General features: G+C 46.3%; 1 protein-coding gene across 1 annotated transcript in view; it reads right to left on the bottom strand.

Annotated features, from left to right (window-relative positions):
* Window positions 1-25,581, bottom strand: part of LOC138581134 (arf-GAP with SH3 domain, ANK repeat and PH domain-containing protein 1-like) — a 1,625,721-nt gene that overhangs the window by 727,129 nt on the left and 873,011 nt on the right. The window contains exon 14 of the mRNA XM_069652230.1: window positions 13,917-13,965. Within this exon, the coding sequence (XP_069508331.1) occupies window positions 13,917-13,965 (49 nt within the window). The remainder of the gene's footprint in view (window positions 1-13,916; window positions 13,966-25,581) is intronic.

Raw genomic sequence — 25,581 nt, forward strand, 5'->3', positions numbered from 1 at the left:
CACAAGAGCCTTGTGGGACACCACAGGTGATCGGATAGGGACAGCAGCCGCTACTGGTGAGAAAACCCTCATGGTTCTGTTAGCCAAGAAGGATTGTATCCACATGACAGCAGAAGAAAAGTGAACTGCGGAAGATAAGTGGTTGCAGTTGATTTTGTAATCGACCAAATCGAAGGCCGCTGAGAGGTCTAAAAGGAGTAGGATGGCGGCGTTGCCTTTATCTTTGATTTCATCAATCTGACTTCTGAGGTCAACAAGGGCCGTTTCGGTTCCATGTTGAGGTCTAAAGCCAGATTGACGTATTCCCAACTGTTGGTTTGTCTCCAGGTAGTCCTGGATTTGTAGGTAGGCAACTCTGTCAAGGATTTTTAGCAAGAATGGGACTGCGGTGAACGGTCTGTAATTAGTAGGTATGGCTGGGCCTAATGATTGTTTTTTTAAGAATGGGAGAACCCATGAATGTTTCAGGTTGCTAGGGACTGAATTAGTAGAGAAAGACAGGTTGATTAGTTTTGTGATGAAAGGGGATAGATCTCTGGCTGCGTCTTTTATGATCTGGGCAGGGCAGCTGTCCCCTTTCCAATTAGATGGTTTGATGGAGGCTATAATTTTTTGTACTATCGGTATAGTTACCTTTTTAAATGTGAAGCCTATGTTGGTGTCAGGAGGCGGTAGTGAGCTTAGGTTGGTAGGTTTATTGTTGGTAAATTGCTGACGTTTATCCTCTATTTTGGTTTGGAGCCCTGTAATTTTATTGGCAAAGGCGTTCTGGAGACTGGTGCACCAGGGTTTATCTTTCGTGCAGTTATCTGTAGGTGGAATAGGATTTTCTAATTCCTTTAGTATATTAAATAGTTCTTTGGTGCAGGATCCTGCCTGATTTATCCTAACATTGTAGGCTTCTTTCTTGGTGCGAATTATCTCCTTTTTATATAAGGAGGATATATTTGTAAGGTTAGTTTTGTTATCAACAGATGGTTCCGTTTTCCATAGTATTTCTAGCTTAACTTTCTTTTTTCTCAATATTTTGAGTTTGGGGGTGTACCTTGGCAGGCTTCTCATAATTCAGGTGTATCATTAATGTCTATCGGAATGGCACTATCATGGCTCAGGGTCCTCAACCCAACCTCCTCCGCTTTGACCGGCACTTGCCATCCCTCATCAACTTCCTACTTGTGCTTGCTACCTTTTCTTCCACTCTCTCTGTCCCTTTTCCTCCTCCTGGTGTACCCCTCCTCGGAAAACCTTTAAAGCCAGAGACCTGCTTCATCTAGCCATGCTTAATGCTCACTCTGCTTTCAAACCCTCTACTGACATCTGCCTCCTCCCTCGTACATCTTGACCTCAATATCCTTGTTCTTATCAAGACGTGGTTCAATGCCAGCTCAGTCACAACTTTTGACTCCCTTCTGACTGGAGCCTTTTTGTTTTGTCTTGTTAAAACTACGAGAACCAAGAGTCCTTAGGGGAGGCCGCCGTGAGGTGTCAAAGTGGTCCTACGAGGGTCGAGCAAAATCCCTTGTACCATCTGAAGTCTTTGCACTTTGAGAAAACACGGTGGTCTGTGTTGCAGGGGCAAATGTGACCCCGATTGAGGGATACCTATGAATCCGGGTAACCAGTAACACACCCGAGAACATTGTATTATTAATAGAACTGTGCGAAGCCTTGCTGGGGGCTTTAAGGAAAGCCTGACTGGGGGGGTGAGATCCGAAATTCGGTAAAGGGTAGAACCTAAGGGGTCTAAAAGTACTGTCGTGTGAACTGTGGCAAGAGTGAACCCGACGGAGGGATGCCAAGGGAAAGCTAGGGGAAGGGACTTTGTATGAAAGAGATTTGCCATAGAAGGTCCTGATATTCTGGAAACGAACTGTGAGCGCATGCTGGAGAAACCCAGGAGTGTGCTGTGTTCAAGAGTCCCGCCTTGTCCTGTGCTAAAAAAGTGGGGAAATGGAGACCCCAGCCATACCATCCTGACTTATAATTTGGTGAACACTTCTTTCTTTTTGTGTGAACATTATCCCACACTATTTTGGAGCATAGCGGTAAGGATTGGCAATAGTTTGTTTTAATATAGGCCCTTTTTGTTTGACCAAGACACCACTAGGGCTGCATTATTACTATTTGATGGTCGTAGCTTGCTCCCATCTTAGATTTAGGTTTAGATTAGGTGTTTATCCAACACATTATACAGTTTAATAAACACCCTTCAACTGTGATCAGTTGTGTATGTCTTTACTGTTGCCACCATACGCTCCTTACAGCACACACTGGCCTGTGTTGTCCCACAGGCCTACACTTATTGTATTGGTAGGTGACCACTCTTCCAAGTGATCTCTGCCAGGCACTTACCAGTTGCCTGCAACTGACTCCCTAGCACTTCCCCCTCTGTGGAAGCCAAGCACTTACCCCCTTCCCTTCTCTCTCTCTCTCTCTGCACTTGCACGCTCTGAATGCTCACGAGGCCTAGTAGGACTGCCTATTTATTGTTCATCTGTGTTATTCTATTTGCCTTTTGTCCACTGTTCCCTCCCCTTTTGCCCTATGGGTGCTATGAAACACAATTTCTTGATGTATAAGCGCCTTACAAATGCACAATAAATATACAAAAGCACAGTAAATAACTAAGTCCTTTCCTGCACATGTATTGGGACTGTTTTGACACAGGAGATGAAATCCAACAGAGGATGGGCCTGATAAAGGGCCTCATCACGAGTTTGGCGGTAACCCTTAAATATGGTGGTAGCGCTGTTACCGCCGGATTTAAGGTTCCGACAAATCAGGGCTTCAGCGGATTTCTCCCCAGCTCTGAGCTGGGGGGAAATCTGCCGGAAATTCGCGCTCATACCGCCGGCGGGAAATCCGCCTGCGGTATGAGCGCGAAATTTCCCCTTTGAGCCCAATGGGGAATGGGGCATTCCCGAATGGGCACAATGGGGAATGGGGATTTCCAAATCCGCCAAACCCGTGATCCCGCGCTAATAGCGCCGGTGGGTTTGGCGGTAGGGCAGATAGCGCCAGCGCTATTAGCGCTGGTGTTACCACCCAACTTGTGATGATGCTCAAAGTCTTGGTCCCACCCCTACTAAACTATTTAGGGTGAAGTGAAGCTGTGACCACCAGCCAATTATAGGCTACAATTGATCTGAAAACCAAGGCGAAGTCCCTTACCCAAAGTCTAGTTCAGGGGGTGCGTCCAGAGTACTATAAAAGCCAAACCACCCACTCAGTGTGGGTTGTTGGAGCAGGAGGTGGTTGTGATAGGTGGTTGGAGACCTTTGGAGAGCACTACAGAGACTAGCAAGGAGGACCATCATGTGTTAGCGGCGAGAAGGGGAGGAGGAGGAGACCGGAGGAGGTATTGACATCAAGCAGGTGAAGCAACTGTGATAAGGAGAAGTTGGCGACAGATACGATGGTAGTAACGTTAGGAGAGGAACATAAAATGTACAGGACGATAAGAGGAAGCTGGGTTGGTCCAAGGCAGGCAGAAGAGTTGGTTGGAGTTAAAAGACCCAGGTAGGGAGAGGTCAGAGAAGAAGTAGCAAGAGTAACAAAAGGATAAAGTACTCTTTAGTGGACATTGAGGATGAGGAGCGAGGTTGGGGCATAGAGAGGAAAATTGGTGTGGCCAGACTCCAATTAGAACCCCTAGAAAAGTTCAGAGTGTACCTGCAGCTGGAACACGAGACCTTGGGGGCACTGTCCAACTGTCCAAGGAGCGGACCAAGGACCAGAATTCAAATTATGTAAGCAGGGATTTGCAACAAACTGTCTAAAAACTATCAGCACCAGATAGTCTGATACAGGACCATGGAAAGCCCACAAATAGTTAGTCATCAAGGACCCGCAACATCCCTCGGAAGAGAGGAGTTATCACCCTAGTGTAAGAAAAGTCGTTTATCACAAGGACATTTTGTTTTCCTTTGTTGACTGTGCTTTGTTACTTGATGCTGCTGTGAATAAAAGAGTCTATTCTTCTGGCATCCAGCATTTGTGCCTCCCACACAGCCTCCCTGACACACACTGTTTGGTTTATACAGGTGCCCCATCTTTATCATAGGTTGGGGCACTGTCAAATGATTTTGCATGTTACGGTTAACATTTTATATTTTCTCAGCTACTGGTGTTATTAGGATTTTTTCAAGAATAGGAAACGTGAAGTGGGAACTGCTTTTCAGCAGCGATTATTGCCAGGGCACTTTGAATTTGTGTTTGGGTGATCCCATTGTGAAAGTCATCTGCCTCATCTAAAAAGTGTAGTATGACACATGCACTGGTAGCAGTTTGTTATTGAATGATGGCTCTATTCACATGGTTGAGCGATGGCCCCACAGGAACTCCGGCTGTCGGCTTTATTTCAGTATGAGATTTCTGTATATGGGATAGTGCTGGACTTGTGTTGTACCAAGTGCCCCTTGCCAATCCCTCAACCCCCATGGATCTGGTCTCTTCTCCACCTACTTTGTTATATGGTCACAAGGGTATGCTTACAATGTGCTGCAGCAGTTTTGGCACCCAGTTCATGGGCATTTAGGCAGAGTTTGTAGAATAACCCATTTCAGAACAGATCATGGGCTTCAACCACATTCCCGGCAGTTCAGAGGCTGATCCATGGGAGATTCCACATTAAATATCCATGGATCGGCTGTGACTATTGGCTTGATGGCAGTGTTTACCAATTCCCCAAACCACCCACAAATGATGACATAAACCAGGGATACCAGGAGAGGGACAGTGCAAGGAAAAATGAGAAGGAGGAGGAAACGGAAAAGGGGGAAGAGAAGGTGGCGGAGAAGGCGGATGCAAATGAGGAAAAGGAGGAGAGAAACAAGGAGAAGAAGACAGAACCGGGGAAGGAGGAGGCAGGGAAGGAAGATGGAGGGAAATGATGGAGAGGAGAAGAAGAAAGAGGAAAGCAGGAAGGCAGATGGTGGAAAACCTGTGGTGTTGAGGAGTGCAGGTCAGAAATAATGGTTAACTGTGTGTCAGTATTTTTTGGTGTGAGTATATACAGGTGCAAGTTAGCCAAAACAGCAGGCCCCTAGTTGTGAAACATTGATTGAAGTGGTTGTTGATGGACGATAGAAAGGGTATGAGTTTCTTAAGTAACTAGACTTGGTGGGTTGTGTGATGGGAGTGCATGAGGTGTAAAGCTGTAAGATTGTAATAGCGAGAAGTTAGTTGCAGGAAGGAGAGGCTGGGAGGATGGGTATAAGTTAGTGTTTTCTCAATTCCTAGATCTTGGATGTAAATTTCTTTGAGAGATTGAGGTGCAGTCAACTTTCATGCAGCAGGAATCCATAGACCTACCGGATATCCCATGAATGGTAGTTTACAGTGGTTTGCATAACTTGATATACAGGAATTAAGATTCCAAGTAGGATTTTAATTCAACGTTTAAAGGGAATATTTTATTGTAGTATTATTTATCCTAAACATCCCTTATTCACACCTAGCTGTAACCCTTATACGATTACTCAGCATGGTGCTGTGATATGGAGGACATCTGTTGCATAGCTCTTCATTGATTGTTGTTTTTTCCAGGTTGGTTAGTTCAAAAGGCATGTTTTGACCTGTTTCCTGAAAGTCAGTTGGTTCACTTCCAGACTGCGGTATGAAGGTAGGGTGTGTGACGATTCACAAGGTGTTGTCACTTCTCCCCAAGTGGGAGCACTTTCCCATGAGGCTGGGAGGTGCGGACGCTACCCAATAGTCCTCCTAGGGGTGGTTTAATGCGGGAGGACCACATGAGGAGGGACATCCCCCTCTGAGGACCAAGGACGATCGCCTGGGGTACAGCTTTTGAATGGTGTCTCCCCCCAACATTCCTGAGCCCTCCCCACTATTCAGAACAACTTTATGGAAAGTAAACCTATGTATTGTTGTAACATAGGAGACAAAGCCAAAAGTACTAAGTTGGGGAAGACCACAGGAGACATGAATGTCATTGACTGTGCTAGTACTGGTATGAGGTGACCTTGAGGAGTCATGAGGATTAAGTTGTTAACAGAGACAAAGCACTGTTACAATTCGCATGGGAGGAACTGGATCCGATGTATAAAAAGGAATAAAAGACTACCAAATGTGTCAAACCCAGCCGTGACAAGCGTGACCGTGTCAAACCCTGCCGGATCTGGCAGCAGGAGTAGAGGCGAACCAGAGCGAGATATCCAGGTGCTGCCGAATGACCAGAGGGAAGAGGATGCCGGTGAAGTGCTGTGGTAATCCTCAACAGGTTCTGTAGGAGCAAATCCAGGTAGAAGACCGAGCAAGAGAACGCAGCTGTGGAATAGACGGGAGAAGTACCGCACAGCCAACGGAGCAACAGCAGTGAACCAACAGAGCCAGAGAGAAAAACTGCAGACTCAACTAGTCTCGGAGGCGTACCACTATTCCACACAAGTAACGTGAGGTACGGGAGAGCTGGAGAGGATGCGAGAGTAGAAGGGAGGCTGGTTCACAAAGATCTCTCTCGCCTCAGTGCGCTACTTGTTATAACAAGAGAAAGGTCTGAGACCCGAAAGCAGGTACTGGGTGCATTATAGGAAATCTTCCTCATCACAGTGGTAAAGGGAGAACCACTGACCACCTGAGAAGGGTCTGGGACCTGTAAAGGCACCATAAAGCAAGACACAGACAGCAGATTCTAAGTTCACAATAAAATGGTTTATTAAATCAAATGTCAGGATGGTAGAAGGCCTAACTTACCCTATGCTAAGGTGTAATTTCCCTACCTGAACAAAACTAAGGAAAGTCTGAGCCAGAGAATTCAACTTAAAATTCAGCATTCAAAACCTATGCTTTCCCTCACAACTAAAGCTAAACAACATGTAGGGATGTCAATAATCGAAGAAATTATGTTCAACATAACGTTCTGAGCTTCGTCCAGCTATTAACTTCTCAATTCAAGAAAGTTCCACAAATAATCTCAAGGTTTACCTTGTTCAAGTTCAAATAGTTCCACAAACTCCTTAGGTTTCCATTCCCCAAGTTCAGAGTAACACAGTTCAAACAAAATGGGTCTTGAGGCCCTATTTGTAGTGCATCAGGTCTTTGGGTTATGATATATGGCATTTATAATGCGCCTGTACACAAGTATTTCTAGGCGCGACAAGACAAAGAGGAGGAAACAGAGGGAGGACAAAACAACGATCTTACTAGACCTTGTGTCATTCAGATCGCACAAGTGCAGGGAAGTGGAAGGGGAGAAGTGCCGGGGAGCAGAGGGGGAGAAGTGTAGGTAATCAAAATTGCAGCCAGCGGGTGGCTGAGTGCAGGTAAATCAGAAAATGCAGCCCATGTGTGGCTCTTAAGTGCAGAGAGAAGGGACTGTAGGGTTACAGATACAGACCACAAGTGCTGGGGGAGCCAAGAGGCAGTGCGAGGTGCAACTGGACATGCAAGGACCTGGGCCCAAGTTCAGAGGGTGGCCAGGTGACCAATGCGTGGAGCAGAGGGGTTACAGCAGGGGAGAGGAAGAGAGAAAGCGGGAGCGAAGAGGAAGGTCTTGAGTTGCTTCCAGAACCAGAGGTGGTTCTGCTCAAGTTTGAGAGAGGCAGGGAGGGTGTTCCAGAGGAAGGCTCCAGCTGAAGATAGAGATCTGCCCCCAAATCTCTGCTTGCAAAAGCGAATGACCCCCAGAGAGTTGGAGGTGGATGAACTGAGAGCTCGAGAAGGGAGATGTTTAGGATGAGAGAGTTGGAGGTAGTGTGGTCCCATGCCCCTAGAAAGCCTTGTGGATGATGCAGACTGTCTTGAACTTGATTCTTGCAGCCACGGGGAGCCAGTGAAGAGATTTCAGAGCTGAAGAGATACGATCCCTGGGCTGGAGGCCAAGGACAAGTCTCACAGTCCTGTTCTGTATGAGTTGCAGAGGGCGGAGAGTAGAAGCAGGCAGATTTAGAAAGAGGATGTTGCATTAGTCCAGCCCTGAGGGGACCAGAGCTCTGGAGACAGTGAGCTTCTGGGGGAAAGTGAGGAAAGGAAGAATACCTCTGAAGAGGTGCAGCTGATAGTTCCTGCCCTACACTCCTACAGAACACGAAGATCCGGCAATGCTGCACCAGTCCTAGTCCCCAACTTCAATAAGAAACAACATCGAGGATTACTCTCCATAATGGCCATGAGATCCTGAAACACCTGTAAGGGTGTCGAAGAAGGAAGCCGACACAAATGTGGCATGGTGGTAGTTATAGATATTTATTTGTGAATAAAAAGGGTCCTCACTAGTCCTGTCTTCCAAGAGCGGTTTCCATGCCTCAAAACTAATACTAAAGGATCCATCAGAATGTCTGTTAAACTAATCTCCACTGTCCTGTGTCAGAACTTACTTCTATCCCTCACGCTACAACTAAAGAATAAACTAATAGAAAGTTCCTTCTTTGGGAGAATGGCTCCCTTCTCCTGCTTCTCGGATGGTGTCCAAAAATATGTTCTCTTGCAACATAAATTCCAGGGGGAATTACTCCCTCCCCCTGGCTTGTGGTTTTTAACACAGCCTTTATACAATTACACATTCAGAAGAATGGCTCCCTTTTCCTGGTGTAGATCTATACAGTTTCCAATAAAACCAGGGGAATGATTGGTGTCTCGAGCACTACTCTCAGTTCAGACCAATAGAATACCTCCCTTCCTCTGGTAATGCTTGGCACAGTTCACAACAAGGCCAAGGGGAATTACTCTCTCTACTCCTGGCATCTTTAGCATAACCCGTGGTTCAGGACCAGGAGAATGACTCCCTTCTCCTGGTATTGCTTGGCACAGTTCACAACAAGGCCAGGGGGAATGGCCCTCTTCCCATAGTGTCTTTATCACAACTCCTAGTTTGGTAAGAGGAGAATTACTCCCTCTCCTGGTACTGCTTTGTACAGTTCTTGCTCACAGTTTTCAGCTTGATGTGCACTCTGCCATTCTGGTTTGTGTTTAGCAAAGTCCCAAAACCTTCTTTGTTGATCACTGTGCTTCAGGTTATCAATGCAACAAGGAAGTTCTCCTTGTTTGCTCAGTTCCCTTTTGCTGGGGTCTGTAGAAGCCTGAGAATATTCTCACTTCTACTCCCCTGTGATCCTCTTCTCAAGTGATCAAGGAAAGGCCATCACTCTTGGAAACCTGACCCTGGGGTTGAAGAAGCGAGGGAGGATCACTTGGGTGGAGGGTCCTTGGGGATTGGGAGTGAGGTGCCCACAGGTGAGACATTGGGCCTCATTATAACTCAGGCGGTCCGGAAATAACGGTGGCGGTAAACCCGCCGCCACCGTTGTTTCCGGACCGCCTGATCCCGACTCCTGCAGGCGGGAGGTGATGTTCCCGCCAGGTCTGACCTGGCGGGTTTAACACCGCCCGCCTGCAGGCGGCCGAGGAAACACCGGCAGCATTACGAGATGCTGCCGGTGTTTCCATGATCCCCATTCCCATCGAGTCCCATAGGACTCAATGGGAATGGGGATTAACACCATTCCGCCTCCGTGATTCCCGGAAAACCGGGGTTGTAATGCCCCGATAATTCCGGGAATCACGGAGGCGGAATGGTAATACGAGTCTGGCGGTAACCAGGCGGTTTTACCGCCGCGGTTACCGCCGGACTCGTAATGAGGCCCATTGTATCGCCCTTTTCCTAATGAGGACTAACCTAACCCTCCCCTGACCTTTGTTGGCTACTACAAAGCAGTCCCCCTCATTTGACATCTGAGTGTACTGGCACTAGGAAGAGGCGAATAGGAGTAATGAACACTAAACCGTCATTTCACCACTTTAGTACTGGGACGAGGAAGATACCTGCAGAGTACTGTGAGTGCCAGGCATGTCCCTTTAACTATGGCCAGGCAAGCCTACAATAGCCCTCCATACCTACATCCTGTCAAGGGGCTACAGGTGTATAAAGGAAGACCAATGGAGTAGAGAAGTGAGAAACAGTCAGGCATGTGCAGAAGAGACCAGGGGACCCTTCCCGATAGGAGGCAGCTTTGGTGGGCCCCGAAGAGGAGCCAGGATGCCGGCCGACATCCCTGAGGTGGGGAAGCCTCTGTGATGGAGAGTGAGCAGCTGTGACTGCAAACAAGCAAGAGGGAGAGAGGACGCTGCCATGTCCACTCACAAGCAACAAAGTTGCCAGCATATGCAGACTTCCAAGCAGCATGTGAGCGGGGCTCGCTGAGTTTGGAGCGTCAGTCTGGCAAGTCAAAGGAAACAGCAAGAGCCACCAGAGCCAGACGCCGAAGACGGGTGAGTGTTGGGAAAGCCACTCTGATGCTGTAGCATTCCAGGCAGGCTGCACATGAACAATGGACCGCCGTATGAGCGAAAGCCTCGAACTGAGATGAGATATATAAATATATTGAATACTGATATGAATGGAAGTTTAAAATAGCACTAAACTGCGCATATTGAATCCCGAACTGAATTAAAGTTTAAAACGGTGCTAAAGCTACAGATATTGAACACCGAATTGATTGAAAACTTGAAAACATGTTGAATACTGAACTGAAATACAACTTTCAAATAACTAATGAAAGCTCAAAAGGGAAATGCCCATATAGAAGCAACCTATGGGGAAAAGAGAAAGTGTAAAGGAGTGCAACTAAAGGTGGGGCATGAACCAGACCACCCCAAAGTGAATCTTATGAACTGGTGCAATGTGGTAAGGCCAAAGACTGACAGGTGTTGAGTAATACAATGTGACAAAGCCAGGGGGCTAATAAGAGAAAAGCCAGAAGAGCATAAAACTGCACATAAAGCCCAGAGGCCAAAAGAGAAAATCCAAGTGACGGTAAATCTGTACACAGGCGGGAATGCTGAAGAAACTCTGTTGGCTGAGGAGCCAAGGGGGTCATGGTTGCACAACCTGTGATGGGTGGACCGTGTGGTCTAACAACTGTGCTCTATATTGTGAAAGATAAAGACATTGCGAAACCATTCAAGGAGAAGCACTGCAAATGAGCGGGTGACACAAACCAGAAGGAGGGTCAGGTTGACCCAGAGTTAAGTTGAGGTTTGAAGGTTTGGAACATACATTAATCGCTATGCTGAAGTCTTGAGGAAGGGACCCCAAGTGAATCCATGCTTCTATCATTCCTATGCAGGACTACTACTCCTTTGAATGCATGGTCTGCAGGCTCTCTCTCTCCTGGCCCTTCTCTCACTGTGGCCACTATCTACCTGCCACATGGCCAGGTCGCATCCTTCCTCTCTGAGTGGGAGGACCTCTCCTGCTCCCTCCTTGCCTCTACCTCTCAACCTATTCTCCTTGGAGATCTTCACATCCACGTGGATGCTTGATGTCCTTATGCAGGTCTGGGGTGGGTCTCTCTGTCTCTGTCTCTGTCTCTCTCTGGATGTTCTGATCTTCTCAGACCTCTCCCTCTCCAACCTTCTCACCACTCCTCTCTCTCCTGGAGTGATCACTTTCTCCTTTCCTCCCATCTCTCTCTACCCCTCAGGCCAAGCCGACTCCAGCACTGCCACCTAACTTCTTGGTCATTCGACCCATGAAGTGTGCGTCAGTTGAGGCTTTCACACTACTTTCCTGCCTCCTCCTGCACCTTTGGCTGATTCACATCCTGTCACAGCTCTATCTAACCTTCATCTTTCTATCTCTCACACTCTTGATGTACTTGCCCCTATCATAAGGATCCGCCTTAAGTCAAATCAAAGTGCAACTCATGGTATGACTCCAACCTCTTCACCCTCAAACACAAGTGCAGGGTGACTGAGAGGAAGTGGAGGGCAACAGATGCACCCTCTAAAAAACTGGCCTGCCGCCTGCTCCAAGGGCAGTACAGACTCTCTGTCCTCGCCAAGAAGAGAGCACACATCAAAACCTGCGTCTCTGTGGCATCTAACAACTCGGCCGAACTCTTCAAAGTCTGTAAGGAGCTGGTCAATCCTGCTGCAGTCTCTATCTCTCATATGTCTGATCTATAAAGGTCTTTTCAAAACAGGTTCTTCTATGTTCATCCAGAACCATCAAGGACCACATCAACATTGCTCCAGCCTTAGCCAATTTCTGCAATCATTCTTTTGCCACTGGAACCTTCCCCTGACCCCTTAAGCTCTCCCTTTTGCATCCCCTCATAAAGAAGCCCTCTGCCGATCCTTCCTCTCTGGCTAACTATCGCCTAATCTCCATCACTGCTTTCCTGGGCAAACACCTGGAAAAGCTGGTCATCTCCCATCATAATCTGCACACTGAATCTGTTGGTTGTCGCCATGACCACCAGTCTGGCTTTAGCACGGCCACACACACGGAAACTGCTCTCCTGAACATCTGTGAAGACCTGCTCTTTAACTTTCACTCTAACCTTCCTTCTGTCCCAGTTCTACTCAATCTTTCTTCTGCTTTTGATACGGTCAACCATGCCATCCTGCTCAATCGCCTCCGTGATAACCTGGGTTTCACTGATCAGGCCCTGGCATGGCTGACATCCTTTTTCTGTGATAGACCTTCTCAGGTCCAGCTGGGGTCCTCCCCCTCTTCTATCCCTCGCTCTACCTGTGGTGTTCCCCAGGCGTCTAACCTTTCTCCCTGGTTGTTCAACCAGAACCTGGCAATTCTTTCCCACTGCATCGCTGCTCTCTGCTCCAACTTTCAGTTCTATGCGGATGACGCCCAGCTCTCTTTCAGGCTCCCCTCGGCCGCCTCTACTCCCTCTTTCATTCCAGTCTGCCTGTCCGCAATTCAGGAGTGGTGAGCCACCAGTGATCCCTGCCTTAATGCCAGTAACCCTGAGATCCTCCTCATTGGGACACCTACTCCCTCCTTTCCTCTCGCACTGTGGCCGCCCAACCTGGGCCCCCTTCCTGCTCCTACCTGTGAGGCTAAGAACCTTGGGGTCACCTTCGACTCCACTCTCTCCTTCTCTCTACACCATGGATTGAGTGCATTTCGCATAGGTCGAGTATGTAAACTAAGGAACTCGCCCCCTGCAGTTCACATGGTTAAGAACTTGCAAGAGTTGCATTTATAACGGTTTCATGACATCAGGTAAAAGTGCACGGAAATTACTTGAAGGTGTGGGATTGGGGAAACAGAAGTCAGAATCCATGTCTTACTTTTCACAGAGAACCAAAATGGGACTTCATAGATTTTAACCACTCGTAGGCACCGGCTCCGACTAGCATAGAGACGTAATAACTGGTGATCGAAAACACTGGCTGTTAAAAGAGAAAACATGTATTTCTCCTGGCTTCAGCGTACAGGATGATTAGCCCCTGTCAACATTTCAAAACCTTCACTTTTGGTGTCTTGGAGGAAAGCAAAGCTTTAGCTTTGGCTATACAGTTATCAGATAGGTTGAGCCTCTTGCTGCCATCATGATGCTGCAACTGTTTATAATATTGGACTAGTCCAGAGCCCTCAAATACTGTGGTGACTGTGTGTTGATGGGTGCAGTGTAAATTCACTCAATAAGCACACAGGGTCCACAGACCACTGTGAGATATGATCAAGGAAATGTCTTCTAATTGGAACTGTAACTTGACTTCAAATAGTGAGTGACATAGTGCTCTATAAAGAAAATACAGTTTTAGCATTACAAAATGTGCATCATTTTACTCCATCTTTTAAAAACCAATCATTAGGGAAAGAACTATGGTGCACATCCAAAGAATATGGTCACCAAGATGTCTTTAGATTTAGTTTTTCAAAACAGGAACACATTTAATCATTTTGAAGGAGCATTTCCAAAAACCAATCTGGCAAATACTATGCCCTGCCTCGCCAGAGAGCCCAGTGTCGATTCAGAACGAGGTGTGGGGCAGAAACATCTATGCCAGGCAATCCTTTGCAACACGTCCTTTATGACCTTAGAAGAAAATAGTCTGTTTACAGCACAATATCACATTGTATATGTTAATTCTAACTTTCACTGCATTCAGTAAAAGATTGCAAGACACTTTCTTCAAGAATCTTTACTTACGCAGTGCATTCTTGCTCATCTTCTGCCAAGAAATGGTATGTGCGGTTGTCTAAAGAAAAAGGTACACAAACACTTAGTTCTTCTGTAAATACAAGATGCGCAACTCCGCCAATCTGGTGCACTTGGCGGTTAGGCGAAACACCCTCCCAATCAGGTTCCTGCAGTAAAAGTAGAACACATTTACACGTATAAATAAGAATGCTGCATGCGCCCCAAGTACAAGACATCACGCCTTTATTGTTACATGATAAACTAAAAAATATAAAGATAATCAGCCCACATTATTAAACCTTTCAGGTGCGCTTTTCTCTAATTTCCAAGAGGTTTCCTCTCAGCCTCCTTGTTTCAGTGTCACAAGTCCTTTTTATAGGTTTTATCTTGGTATCAGGGTGCTACTTATTCTATCTGCTGTCAGTTCCCATCTTTTCCCAGGTGTTACTCAGCCTGATGATGTTCCAGGCTCTTCTTGAACCTTTTAAGCATTCTGTGGTTTCTGTGCTTAATCTCCTTACCAAGAACTTCCCCAAATACAATTTCTCTATAATTCTATTCCCATTGGTTTTACATCTCTGTCCGTATTAATTAAACTTTTATGATTGTATGTTTTCAATGTGGTATTCCCCAACTATGACTCCGTCTACGGTTCCCCACAGACTTAAAGGCCAAAACCCAATGGGAATTTGACATATGAACCACAGCTAAATTTCAACCCCCCCTTTCTAAATAATCTGCTCGGGGACAGTGCAAGCATTGCTGCACCCTTAGGCAAAGTCATATTTTGCCACAGTTCATCACTCCTGCACATGCCCCCAGTGACAACCTTCAGTTCTTCTTACGTAATGGAAGGGGGAGGAGAGCTATGTGCTGTCTTACAACAAATGATTACGTAAAGGGATGGATTCAAATGGGATTCAGCCTAATAACATTAAGTAGATGTGTACTGCCATGGTGCCAACTACTCAGTGTCCAAGCAGTTGCCCCGTCCGTGGTTCCTGCAGGTCGGTTACAAGGTTCGTCTCTTTCCACACTAGAAGCTTGACTCCCTTGGACATCAACATGTCCTCTTTCCCTCTCCACCTCCATTTACCCCCTGATGTTTGTCCTCTGCTCTCTGCAGCCTCATCCTCCTTCCCCTGCCTCTCTTTTCCTCTCAATGTCTTCCTCCTCCTCGTTCCAATTCATGGTCTTCTCCTCCTCACTCCTTCCAGCACTTGGTGTTCCCCCTTTACTCCCCTCTTCTCATCCATCTCCTCCTTCCACCAAGTCCTGGTGTTCCTTTTATTCAACTCTACTTTTCTCACATACCTTCTCCTCTGCAACACCCGAGGCCCTTCCTTGCCTTACCTACCTCCTCCTTTCTCAAACTCATGATGTTTCTCCTCTCTCCTCTCCGTTACCTCCTCTTCTCTCCGACCTGCTCATCTCCAGCCAGTCTTTCTTCTCTCTGCTAGCTTCCTGCTCTTGCTCCACATGCTCTCTCCTCCATTCACCCAAACCTCTTTGGAATGACTACTCCTCTTATTATAAGGGCCTGCCCCCAATCCCAGGGACAACCCCCTCCCTTTACTCAACAGGTTTCAGATGTCGCCATCTTGAGGAGGTGTTTGTTGGATTGGTTACGCTTCCATAATGCGCAGCTCTCCGGGACCCTAGAGTCTTCATCTCTGCCAATCCTGTTCCATGGATGGAGTGATCTTAAGCCTGGTCTGCATCTTGGATCTGTAAAGTCTGCACATGGGAGAGGGACTGCCTAGCGCTCGTATTGCTTGCGAGCACGGGTGTGCAAAGAAGAGAGTGTTCGCATGCCATGACTTGAGAATGGTAAGAAGAACAAAATTGAGCAAGGACATAAGTGTCTCACTGCTGAGTGCTTAGATGAACACAATCCTCAGAGATTGCCACCTGTAGGTCGTGGAGTTTATACTAAGATGAATAGTTGTAACAAATATTTTGATGAGACGATTCAGTGAGCTGCAACAGGGTTTTAATTAGATTGCAGCGGGTGTTTTCAATACACATAATCATAAGCAAAAGATACTTCAGCCGGTGTACATTTTTGAGGTTAATTGACCAGTTAGTCGGGTACAAATGCTGGATATTTGTTGTCTCAATCAGTTGCTTCTACGTCTACTAGGGTGTCCTTGGGAAGGAAACCAGCAGACTTAGTGATGTGATAGCATATGAGTAATACGAGTAATCAGAACAATGTAAGGTTGAACAACAACAACACATAACAATACAGAAGGTCAACACAACAGTGTTTCGGCCAGGAAGTGAGCTTAAGTGAGCTCTGGTGGCACGGTCTTCATCAGGACAAGATGATTCCAAAGGCGGAGGTATCTTAAGGGGTCGGGTCTGGGGAGCGCAGTGGCTTGGAAGAAAGCAGTGTCCAAATACACTGTTTAGAATTTACAAGGTCTTTTGATCCTGTAGGAACCCCGATGTAGGGTGTTTCAACAGGTTGGCGTCGGGTGACGCTGTGTCAATCCACCAAGGGATGACTCAAGGTAGGAGACTGGATGTCTGCAGCGGAGTGTCTGTAGATGAACACGAGACCCGACACGGTGCACCATCCACGGGTCTCGTGTTCGTCTACAGACACTCCGCTGCAGACATCCAGTCTCCTACCTCGAGTCATCCCTTGGCGGATTGACACAGCGTCACCCGACGCCAACCTGTTGAAACACCCTACATCGGGGTTCCTATAGGATCAAAAGACCTTGTAAATTCTAAACAGTGTATTTGGACACTGTTTTCTTCCAAGCCACTGCGTTCCCCAGACCCGACCCCTTAGGATACCTCCGCCTTTGGAATCATCTTGTCCTGATGAAGGCCGTCCCACCAGAGCTCACTTAAGCTCACTTCCTGGCCGAAACACTTTTGTGTTGACCTTCTGTATTGTTATGTGTTGTTGTTGTTCAACCTTACATTGTTCTGATTACTCGTATTACTCATATGCTATCACATCACTAAGTCTGCTGGTTTCCTTCCCAAGGGCACCCTAGTAGACGTAGAAGCAACTGATTGAGACCACAAATATCCAGCATTTGTACCCGACTAACTGGTCAATTAACCTCAAAAATGTACACCGGCTGATGTATCTTTTGCTTATGATTACGTGTATTGAAAACACCCGCTGCAATGTAATTAAAACCCTGTTGCAGCTCACTGAATCGTCTCATAAAAATATTTGTTACAACTATTCATCTTAGTATAAACTCCACCACCTACAGGTGGCTATCTCTGAGGATTGTGTTCATCTAAGCACTCAGCAGTGAGACACTTATGTCCTTGCTCAATTTTGTTCTTCTTACCATGTTACCCACCTGGGCAGAGTAAAGCATTAACCAGGTGCCCTTTTTGATAAATCATGACTTGAGCATGTACATTCATGTTCGCTGCCTTCATGCAATTCGGCGCTGTAGCGTTCCATAGCCTTTTAATGAAGTAAGCACCTCCCCTACTCCCAACATGGCTTTCGTAACAAATGAAGTCAAAATTCAAAAGTAAGTTTGTATTTTCACTTATTAAGCTATGAAAACACTACACGAGAAAGTTGGCTTCTAGCTCTTTTTCCATTTGAAAAAGTTGAAACACATGACTAAAATTTAGGTGTTTCATTTACTTATGTTAGGTGCTCTCTTTTTTTAAAAAAAACACATCTTTATAAAGTCATTTCACTGTAATTGCATACATTCATTATCGCCTACATTACACAATATGCAAACATAAAACCAAGTGAATTGGCCCTTCCTTGATCAGAGCACTAGCAACACGAGGAAAGTTACTTTGCAGGGTGCAGTTTACAAATTATGCCACTCAGTCAATCACAAGATTAACCTTTATCCCTTAAATAGAAGCATACCAATTCAAAATGTAGACAAGTCCAAGGACACTCCAAGGGCAATGTTGTTTTAATATTCGATAAAAGCCGGCATAAGTCTCTTTCAAATTATTTCAATCAAGAATTGGGGTACATATATGATTTTGTAATGTAAGGTCATGAATACAGAAGGAATGTGCCAATGACTTTCTATGGGAATCTGGAAAAGGCACACACGGAGGCAGGCAGACACGCACACAGGGTTACATTACGTAATTCCTAAACCAATAATGTCCTCTACTCAGTAAATGAATGTGAACTAGAAGTTATATGAAGCCCATTTCAAACCATACACTTCAAATTTCCTATCACTCGAACACCCATTTTAAAATTATATTCCCACTCTTGCATTTATGTCAATGTACTTACCATATGGGCAGGTTCTGTGCTTCTATAATGTCATTGAATCTTATCTTGCCCCAAATTGCCTTCAAATATCTCCAAACCAATGGCTATGTACGGCTTACCGTAATGGTCTCATGCTTGATCTCCACTTTTTAATCGTATATAGACCACCAGGGCCACCCTCAGGGTTTCTCAATTCATTTCTGGACCTAGTTCCAGAACTTTAGGTTACATTTTCTTATCTTGTCGTTTTGGGTGATCTTAATATTACATTCAATTCACCTCGGGCTCCTATTCTGACCCAATTTTGTGATGGTCTCTTTGACCTTGGTCTCCACCAACTTGTTATGGAGCTGACACACGTGCTGGGGAATACTCTGGACCTTTCGTTCGCCAGGGACTCCCAGTTATGTGTCTCTACTTTGGAGCCAGTCCTGTGGTCTGACCACTAGTTAGTACCGTTCCTGCTTACGCTCCCTGGCCCACCCCCTAAGATCCCTCCCCTGGTAGCCATGTGATGTAATTGGCGATCTGCTGACCATGACGCTGTATTATCCCTAGTTAACACCAAGTGTACCTCAGTCACTGTGGTTGACTTCTCCCTTTTGACTCAATCTCTCAAGAAGGCAGACAATCTGGTGACCCCTCTTAAGGGTTACATGTCTTTATATCGAAATATTTTATATTGAATGCACATATCTCAAATATTTTATATTGATAACTTTTATAGTGAATGCACTTTTATTTTCTTTTTCATTTTTTGTGGGGCTTTCACCCCCAGGCCCTTGTTTCCAACCCCTAAAAATCCACCACGGCAATTTCCCATGAATATTTAACCCTTTACTGCACCCCTAAATGCATTAACTATAAATGTTTTCAATTTACAAAATTTGATATATGGGAATTCAATATACAAAATTCGATATAAACACTGTATACTCTCTTAAGCTCATTGAACTGCAGAGGTGGCCCTCCAAGCCCTAGTTCTCTGCTGAGCTTAAGGCCGTGCACTTCAGCCTTAAACAGGCTGAGCGTAAATGGCGCTGCTCCATGGGCTACTGAACGAATGGCCTACAGGCAGTGTGCAAGCCACTACCATGCCATAATTCAGGAAGGCAAATGGGCCTCCTTTTCCCATAAAATTGGCAATGTGCTAAATCAGCCTAGGGAATTACTCTTTGTAGTAAAATCTCTCATTTGCCACGGATATCACAGCGTCAGTCATCCCCACTCAGGAACTCTGTGATTCCGTATCTAAATACTTCATGATGAAGATTTATGCTATTCGGGACAATATTCAGCTAGCAGCCCAGGCTGCAGCCGTGTCCGATCCCCCCTCTAAATGGTCCTTTTCATCTTTATTCTCTCTGGAGGTCATCATCAACACGGTGAAGCGACTCAAATCTGCAGCCCCTTCTGACCCTATTCCGCTACCTGTCCTGATGGACATCTCCCTGGGCTTTAGGACCTGGGTTACCCAAGCCATTAACCTGTCCTGCCAGTCGGAACATATTCCAATAGAGCTAAAACAAGCCACCATCATTCCTTTGCTGAAAAAACCCTCTTTGGATCCCTTCCAGCTAATTCTCGTCCTATCTCTATTCTACCTTTTTTCATGAAACTGCTGAAAGCGTTGGCCTCTCCTCTTCTGTCTTCTTTTCTGAAGACTTCAGTGTTCCTTGATCCCCTTCAGTCAGGATTTCGTCCTGGCCATGGCACTGAGAGCATCTTGGTGTCAGCCATGGATGATATGGCCAGGCTTGTAGATGACAGAGGAGTGGGAGCCCTGATACTGCTAAATCTATCAGCAGCATTTGCCACAGTAGATCACTCCATCCTGCTGTCCCGCCTGGTCCTGGCCGGTCTGTCTGGGCCTCTGCTGGCCTGGTTTACCTCCTTTGTGACTTACAGGGGCCAAGCACTTTCTCTGCCTCCCTTTTCTTCACCTTCTTGTTCAGTTTCCTGAGGTGTTCCAATGCTTTTCAATATCTATTATTCAGCCACTTGTGTCTCTCGTCTGAGGCGGTGCAGCTGGAAGTGGGTCTTCTTGGCAAGGTCCATAATGTGAGGAGAGAAGTGAAATCGAAGATGACTCCAAGGTTTCTTGCCTCACAGGAAGAGATCCCAAGGAGGGCGGCCAGAGTGAGAGAGGGAAAGCAAGAGCAGGGGTCCCAATGAGAAAGATCTCTGTCTTGCTGGCATTAAGGCAGAGATCGTTGGAGGTACATCAACCCTGAATCGTGAATAGACAGTCAGGAATGAGTGGGAGAGGAGGCAGAGGGGAGATTGAAAGAGAGGAGTGTCATCCACATAACACAAAGTTAGAGGAGACTAGAGATCAGGTGGGCCAAAGGGGCCAAGTAGACATTGAAGAGCCACAGAGAGAGGTTAGATCCCTGGGGAACACCGCATGTGGAGAGGTGGTGGAGAGAAAGGACCCAGGTTGGACCTGGGAGGTCCAGGAGGAAGAAGGTCAACCACTCCAGGGCCTGACCTTTGATGCCCAGGTTCTCGCAGAGTCGATTGATCAGGATTACGTGATTGACCGTTTCAAAAGAAGAGGAAAGGTCCAGGAGGATGAGAACAGAAGGAAGGCTGGAATCAAGATCAAAGAGCAGATCTTCACGGGGGTTTATAGTGACATTTTCGAACGTCACATTTTCGAAATGCCATTTTTTCCACACCAAAATGCTGAAAAAAAATGTTTTTGAATGTTTTTTAATTTTATTTTTTAAATGGGGGGTTCTTCCCAAACCTCCCATTTTTTTTATTGACACTTTTCTTTTACTATCGAAACAAAAATAAAACATAAAATAAAACCATTCAGAAATGTTTTTTTCAGCAATTTTGTTTCGACAAAATAGCATTTCGAAAATGTGTTTTCAAAAATGTAACTGGATACACTTCACAGGTGTTCGGGAAAGCAGTTTCCGTGCCTCCGGCTGCTTTGAAGCCAGACTGAAGGTCATGAAGACAACCATCAGATTGAGTGTGGAGAGTAAGCTGGGAGATGGACAGCTTTTCCAGGCGTTTGCCCGGGAAAGGAGTGATAGGGATCGGGCAATAGTTTGATGGACAGGAAGGGTCGGCAGAAGGATTTTTTAGGGATGTGGGGGTGCACAAGGGAGTGCTTGAGGAGAGAGGGGAAGGATCTAGTGGCAAAAGAGTGATTGCAGAAATTGGCTAAGGCTGGAGCGAGGGTGTCAATGTGGTCCTTAATGGTTTTGGAGGAGCAGGGGAGCACCTGTTTGGATGACACTTTCATAGATCGGACTTGTCTAGAAACATTGTCAAGTGTTATCAAAGAGAAATGACGAGAGGGAGAAGCGGCCAGAAGGGGGCTAGGAGAGGTAGAGAGGGGGGGGCGATGAGAGCAAGGACAGGAGAGGTAGAGACAGAAGATGGATTGACCAGCTCCTTGCAGATTTTAAAGAGTTTGGCCATGTTGTCAGAGGCTGCAGAGACACAGACTTGGATGTGGACTCTCTTATTGGCCAGGACAGAGAGTCTGTAATGCCTTTGGAGCAGGCGGTAGGCCAGTTTGTCAGCGGGTGTGCCTGAAGCCCTCCACTTCCTTTCAGCCCCCCTGCACTTGCGTTTTAGGGCAGCGAGGTTAGAGTCATACCACGAGTTGCACTTGTAGGTAGGCTTCAGCCGGATTATCATGACATGGGCAAGGATGTCCAGAGCCTTGGAGATGAAAAGATGCAGGTTAGAGAGGACTGTGTCAGAATGTGAGTCAGCTGCAGGAGTAGGAGGAGCAGAGAAAGTAGAGTCAAAGGCATCCGCTGACACACGCTTCATGGGCCGAATGACCGAGAAGGAAGGTGGCATTGCTGTTGTGGGCTTTGCGCGAGGGACAGAGAGTTTCAGGTGAGAGCAAAGTAGAAAGTGGTCAGTCCAGGAGAGAGGAGTGGTGACAGGGTTCGAGAGGGGGATGTCTGAGGAGATGAGACCATCCAAGGTGTGTCCAGCAGTGTGTCGGACCGGAGGGAAGAATGGAAAAAGAGAGTGTGTCGCAAAGGTTGTGGAAGAGCCCAGAGGAGGGATTAGAAGCATTCAGATGGATGGTGAGGTCTCCAAGGAGATGAGGTTCAGAGGTAGTGGCAAGGAGAAAGGAGGAGAGGTCTGCCCACTCTGAGAGGGAGAGGGCAACCTGGCCAGGAGGCCTGTAGATGGTGGCCATAGTCAGGGAGAGGCCCGGAGAGATAGAGAGCCTGCAGACCAGGCATTCAAATGAGAAGTAGCCCTTCATTGGAATGACAGAAGTAGGGACCCACTCCGGAAAGATCAGAGCTACTCCACCTCCTGGTCGGTTGGTTCTGGGTTTGGAGAGGATCTTGAAGCCAACAGGGAGGAAAGTGTTGAAACTCGTGACAAAGCTTGCAGTGAGCCATGTCTCAGTGAGAGCAAGGACATCCAGGTCAAGCTCTTTGAGGAGGTGGCAGATGTCAGAGGAGTGTTTGACAGCAGAGCGAATAGTGATGTGGAGCAGGTTGCCACATTTGGAGGAGGGAGGTGCCAGAGGGGCAGCCGAGGCAGGGGGTGGTAGAGCAGCCAAAGAGGTGCTAGTAGGAGTATCAGGAGAAGGAAGGAAGGAAGTTGATAAGACGTGGCAGGCGCCTATTGAAAAGAAGATTAGCTTGAGGGCCCTGGACCAAGATGGTGCCATTCAGATAGACATTAATGATGGTCTTTGGGGATTGGAAGGAGGCCAAGAGGACATCCCACTGAGGGCCACCATTTTGGGAGAGGAAGAGATAGGAGAGCGAGACGAGACCATATGAGGGGTCCATAGGTCTGGTGAGGGAACGACAAAGAGGATGTTGGTGAGTGTTTGCCTCGAGGAAGCACTGATGTAGGTATCAGCAATAGGGAAGCCTGGGTTGTCCCTCTTGAACTTCTTAATTCCAGACTTAGTGAGAGGGGTAGGATAGGAGATAGAGTAGCAGTTACAGATGATGGGAGAGACGGAAAGCACCATAGAGGGTGCAAGGAGGTGAGTAGGAGGAGGGAGCAACAGGGGAGGGAGAGACACAGCATGTAGAAAGCACAGGGGCAGCAGGGGTCACACAGTAGGGAGCAAACAGGAGGGGCAGACAGGAGCCATACAACGGTACCTCCAGCGGGGTGGGAACCTAGAGAGTGGGGGAGAGAGTATAATGGGACACATTTCGACATTCTTAAAAATATGGAAAAAGGCCAAGTTGTAAACACAGCACAATGATAAAATCGATCCAGATACAACTTTCCGAAAAGGAGGGGAAAAGACCAAGTTGTAAATACAGCACAATGCAAAATAACCACCCAGATAAGACTTTCCTAAAAAGAGGGGAAAAGGGCAAGTTGTAAACACAACACAATGCAAAAAACAACCAAGATACGGCTATCATAAAAAGAGAGAAAAAGGCCAAGGTATAAACACAGCACAATGCAAAAAAACACCCAGATACGACTTTCATGGAAAGAGAGAAAAAGGCCTAGTCATAACAGTGGCAATTTAATGCGACTTTCCTAGGGAAATGTGGGGGGCTACCTAAACAAATACAATTAACTGAGGTGCAAAGGGTGGTGCGGTAGGTGAAAAGGAATAAATGGAGGGATGGGGCAGTTTATTGGACTGCAGTGAATTGCTGCCCCTCCCCCCCCTAACTTCAATGCACCTACCTTGTTGGGAGCAGCAGGTTGACAGCTGCATGCTTCATGCTTCCCTGTCTGACACCGCCAGACACCATCTGCGGCTGCTTCTGAGGAGCTGCCCTTAGCCTTGGGGCCATTAGCCGCAAGGGGCTGCAACAGGCAGGGGGCTATCCTAGGAGGGGCATATAGGCCAATCAGGCGGGGGGGGCGGGATGGAGGCAGGAGGTGGAAGGGAATGAGGAAGGGAGGAAAAAAAGGGGTTAAAAAATGCAATGCTGCGGCTCCGACCGGATCAAATATAGCATGGAAGGGGTTGAACTTTAATGATTTAGATATAAAATTGGCCAATGTGTTATCCAGTAAACATACTTGATATGCTTGTATTTTGTTTGTGTTGAATTTGTGAGTGTGGATTGTTCTAGATGTATACTTGAAACAAAAATTAAAGCATGTAATATTTTGTACCAGTTGAACATTCATCAAATGTTTCAACTGAAATAACGCGACTACATTTTAATGATAATTTAATATATGTTGCAAGTCTAACCTTGTTATTTTTGCTTGGTTTCATTCAAGAAATGAGGACATTATTGGGATGCCATGCCTTTTTAAATGTGTCCGGATTCCTATCCTTTGTTGCGATATTTTAATGCCATGTTATTTTGTAGGCTAGTCTGGTTTCTTATGAGAGACTTTGAAATAATGATGTTTGTACAAGGCGATTTTGCTAACTGGAAGGTATTAATGTGGCGTAATGTACCCGTTCCATGGGCATCACCAGACGGTAAGAACCTGGGGGCCAGAGTTAACTGCCTGAGCGAATGAAGAGTAAAGCGGAGTTGGATTAACACCTTCCATTAAGCCATTATACAGTTCAGATACTTGTTGGTTTGACATTGCCACTGAGGTTTCTTCATCATGCACTCACTGTAAGTATGCTTTCCCGACAAAAATAAATATTAAAATGTTTTGCTTTTGTATGTCACATTTCAATCAGTATGGCTGTATTTGTTTTCATGTGTTACTTACAGTTGGTTCCAGCCACAGCAATGCTATTGATGGAGCATAGGCAAGGCACATCTACGGCATATTCCTTTTCTATTGCCAAGCATGTCTTTGGGTAGGGGATGGCGCAGCCAAGGATTGGCGATTTGGGAAATCAACCAACGGCAAAGTTAAATAGGACTTTCAGTGGGCTGATCACATTGGATTATTCATGGACTGAGTTTTGCTTTGGAATGGTTTCCCCTGTGTAACTTTTTTATTGAATTAACACCATGTGTTGCGCATTTCCTTTTTCATGTTGCACCAGTATTTGTCAACTCAGCAACCCAATTCTGTCCTTAAAGTTGAGGCAAAGAAGTGAGCAGAGAGTCATGCTACTAAACCCCCGACGGCCTGGAAACCAAACTCAAATCCCTGTGCCTCACATGGGTGCTCATATTGCCACCTGCCACTCTGAGAAGATGTAGAATCGCTCTCAGGTGACAGAAACCCGAGATACAAGGTACTAGGACTGGATCTCCCGGCGGTACATTTTAATAACATATATTATTAGTCTACCAGGTAAACAGCAGGCAATATGCGTAATTTATCAAATTATTGGCTACCTAACATAAATGCATCACCAGTGACGCGATTGGTGGATAAGAAGCCAATGCTGCATATCGATCAATAGGAACACAATGTGTTGTGCTGTGTTAAGGGGTACTTCTTTAGGTATAAAGAGTCCATGCAGGACTTATTAGGTGCTATTTTCTGTAAATGTACTTATGTAAACTGAAGCAAAAATAGAGT

The sequence above is a fragment of the Ambystoma mexicanum genome, chromosome 3p (assembly GCF_040938575.1).
Source record: "Ambystoma mexicanum isolate Mex_15411 chromosome 3p, UKY_AmexF1_1, whole genome shotgun sequence".
NCBI lineage: Eukaryota > Metazoa > Chordata > Amphibia > Caudata > Ambystomatidae > Ambystoma > Ambystoma mexicanum.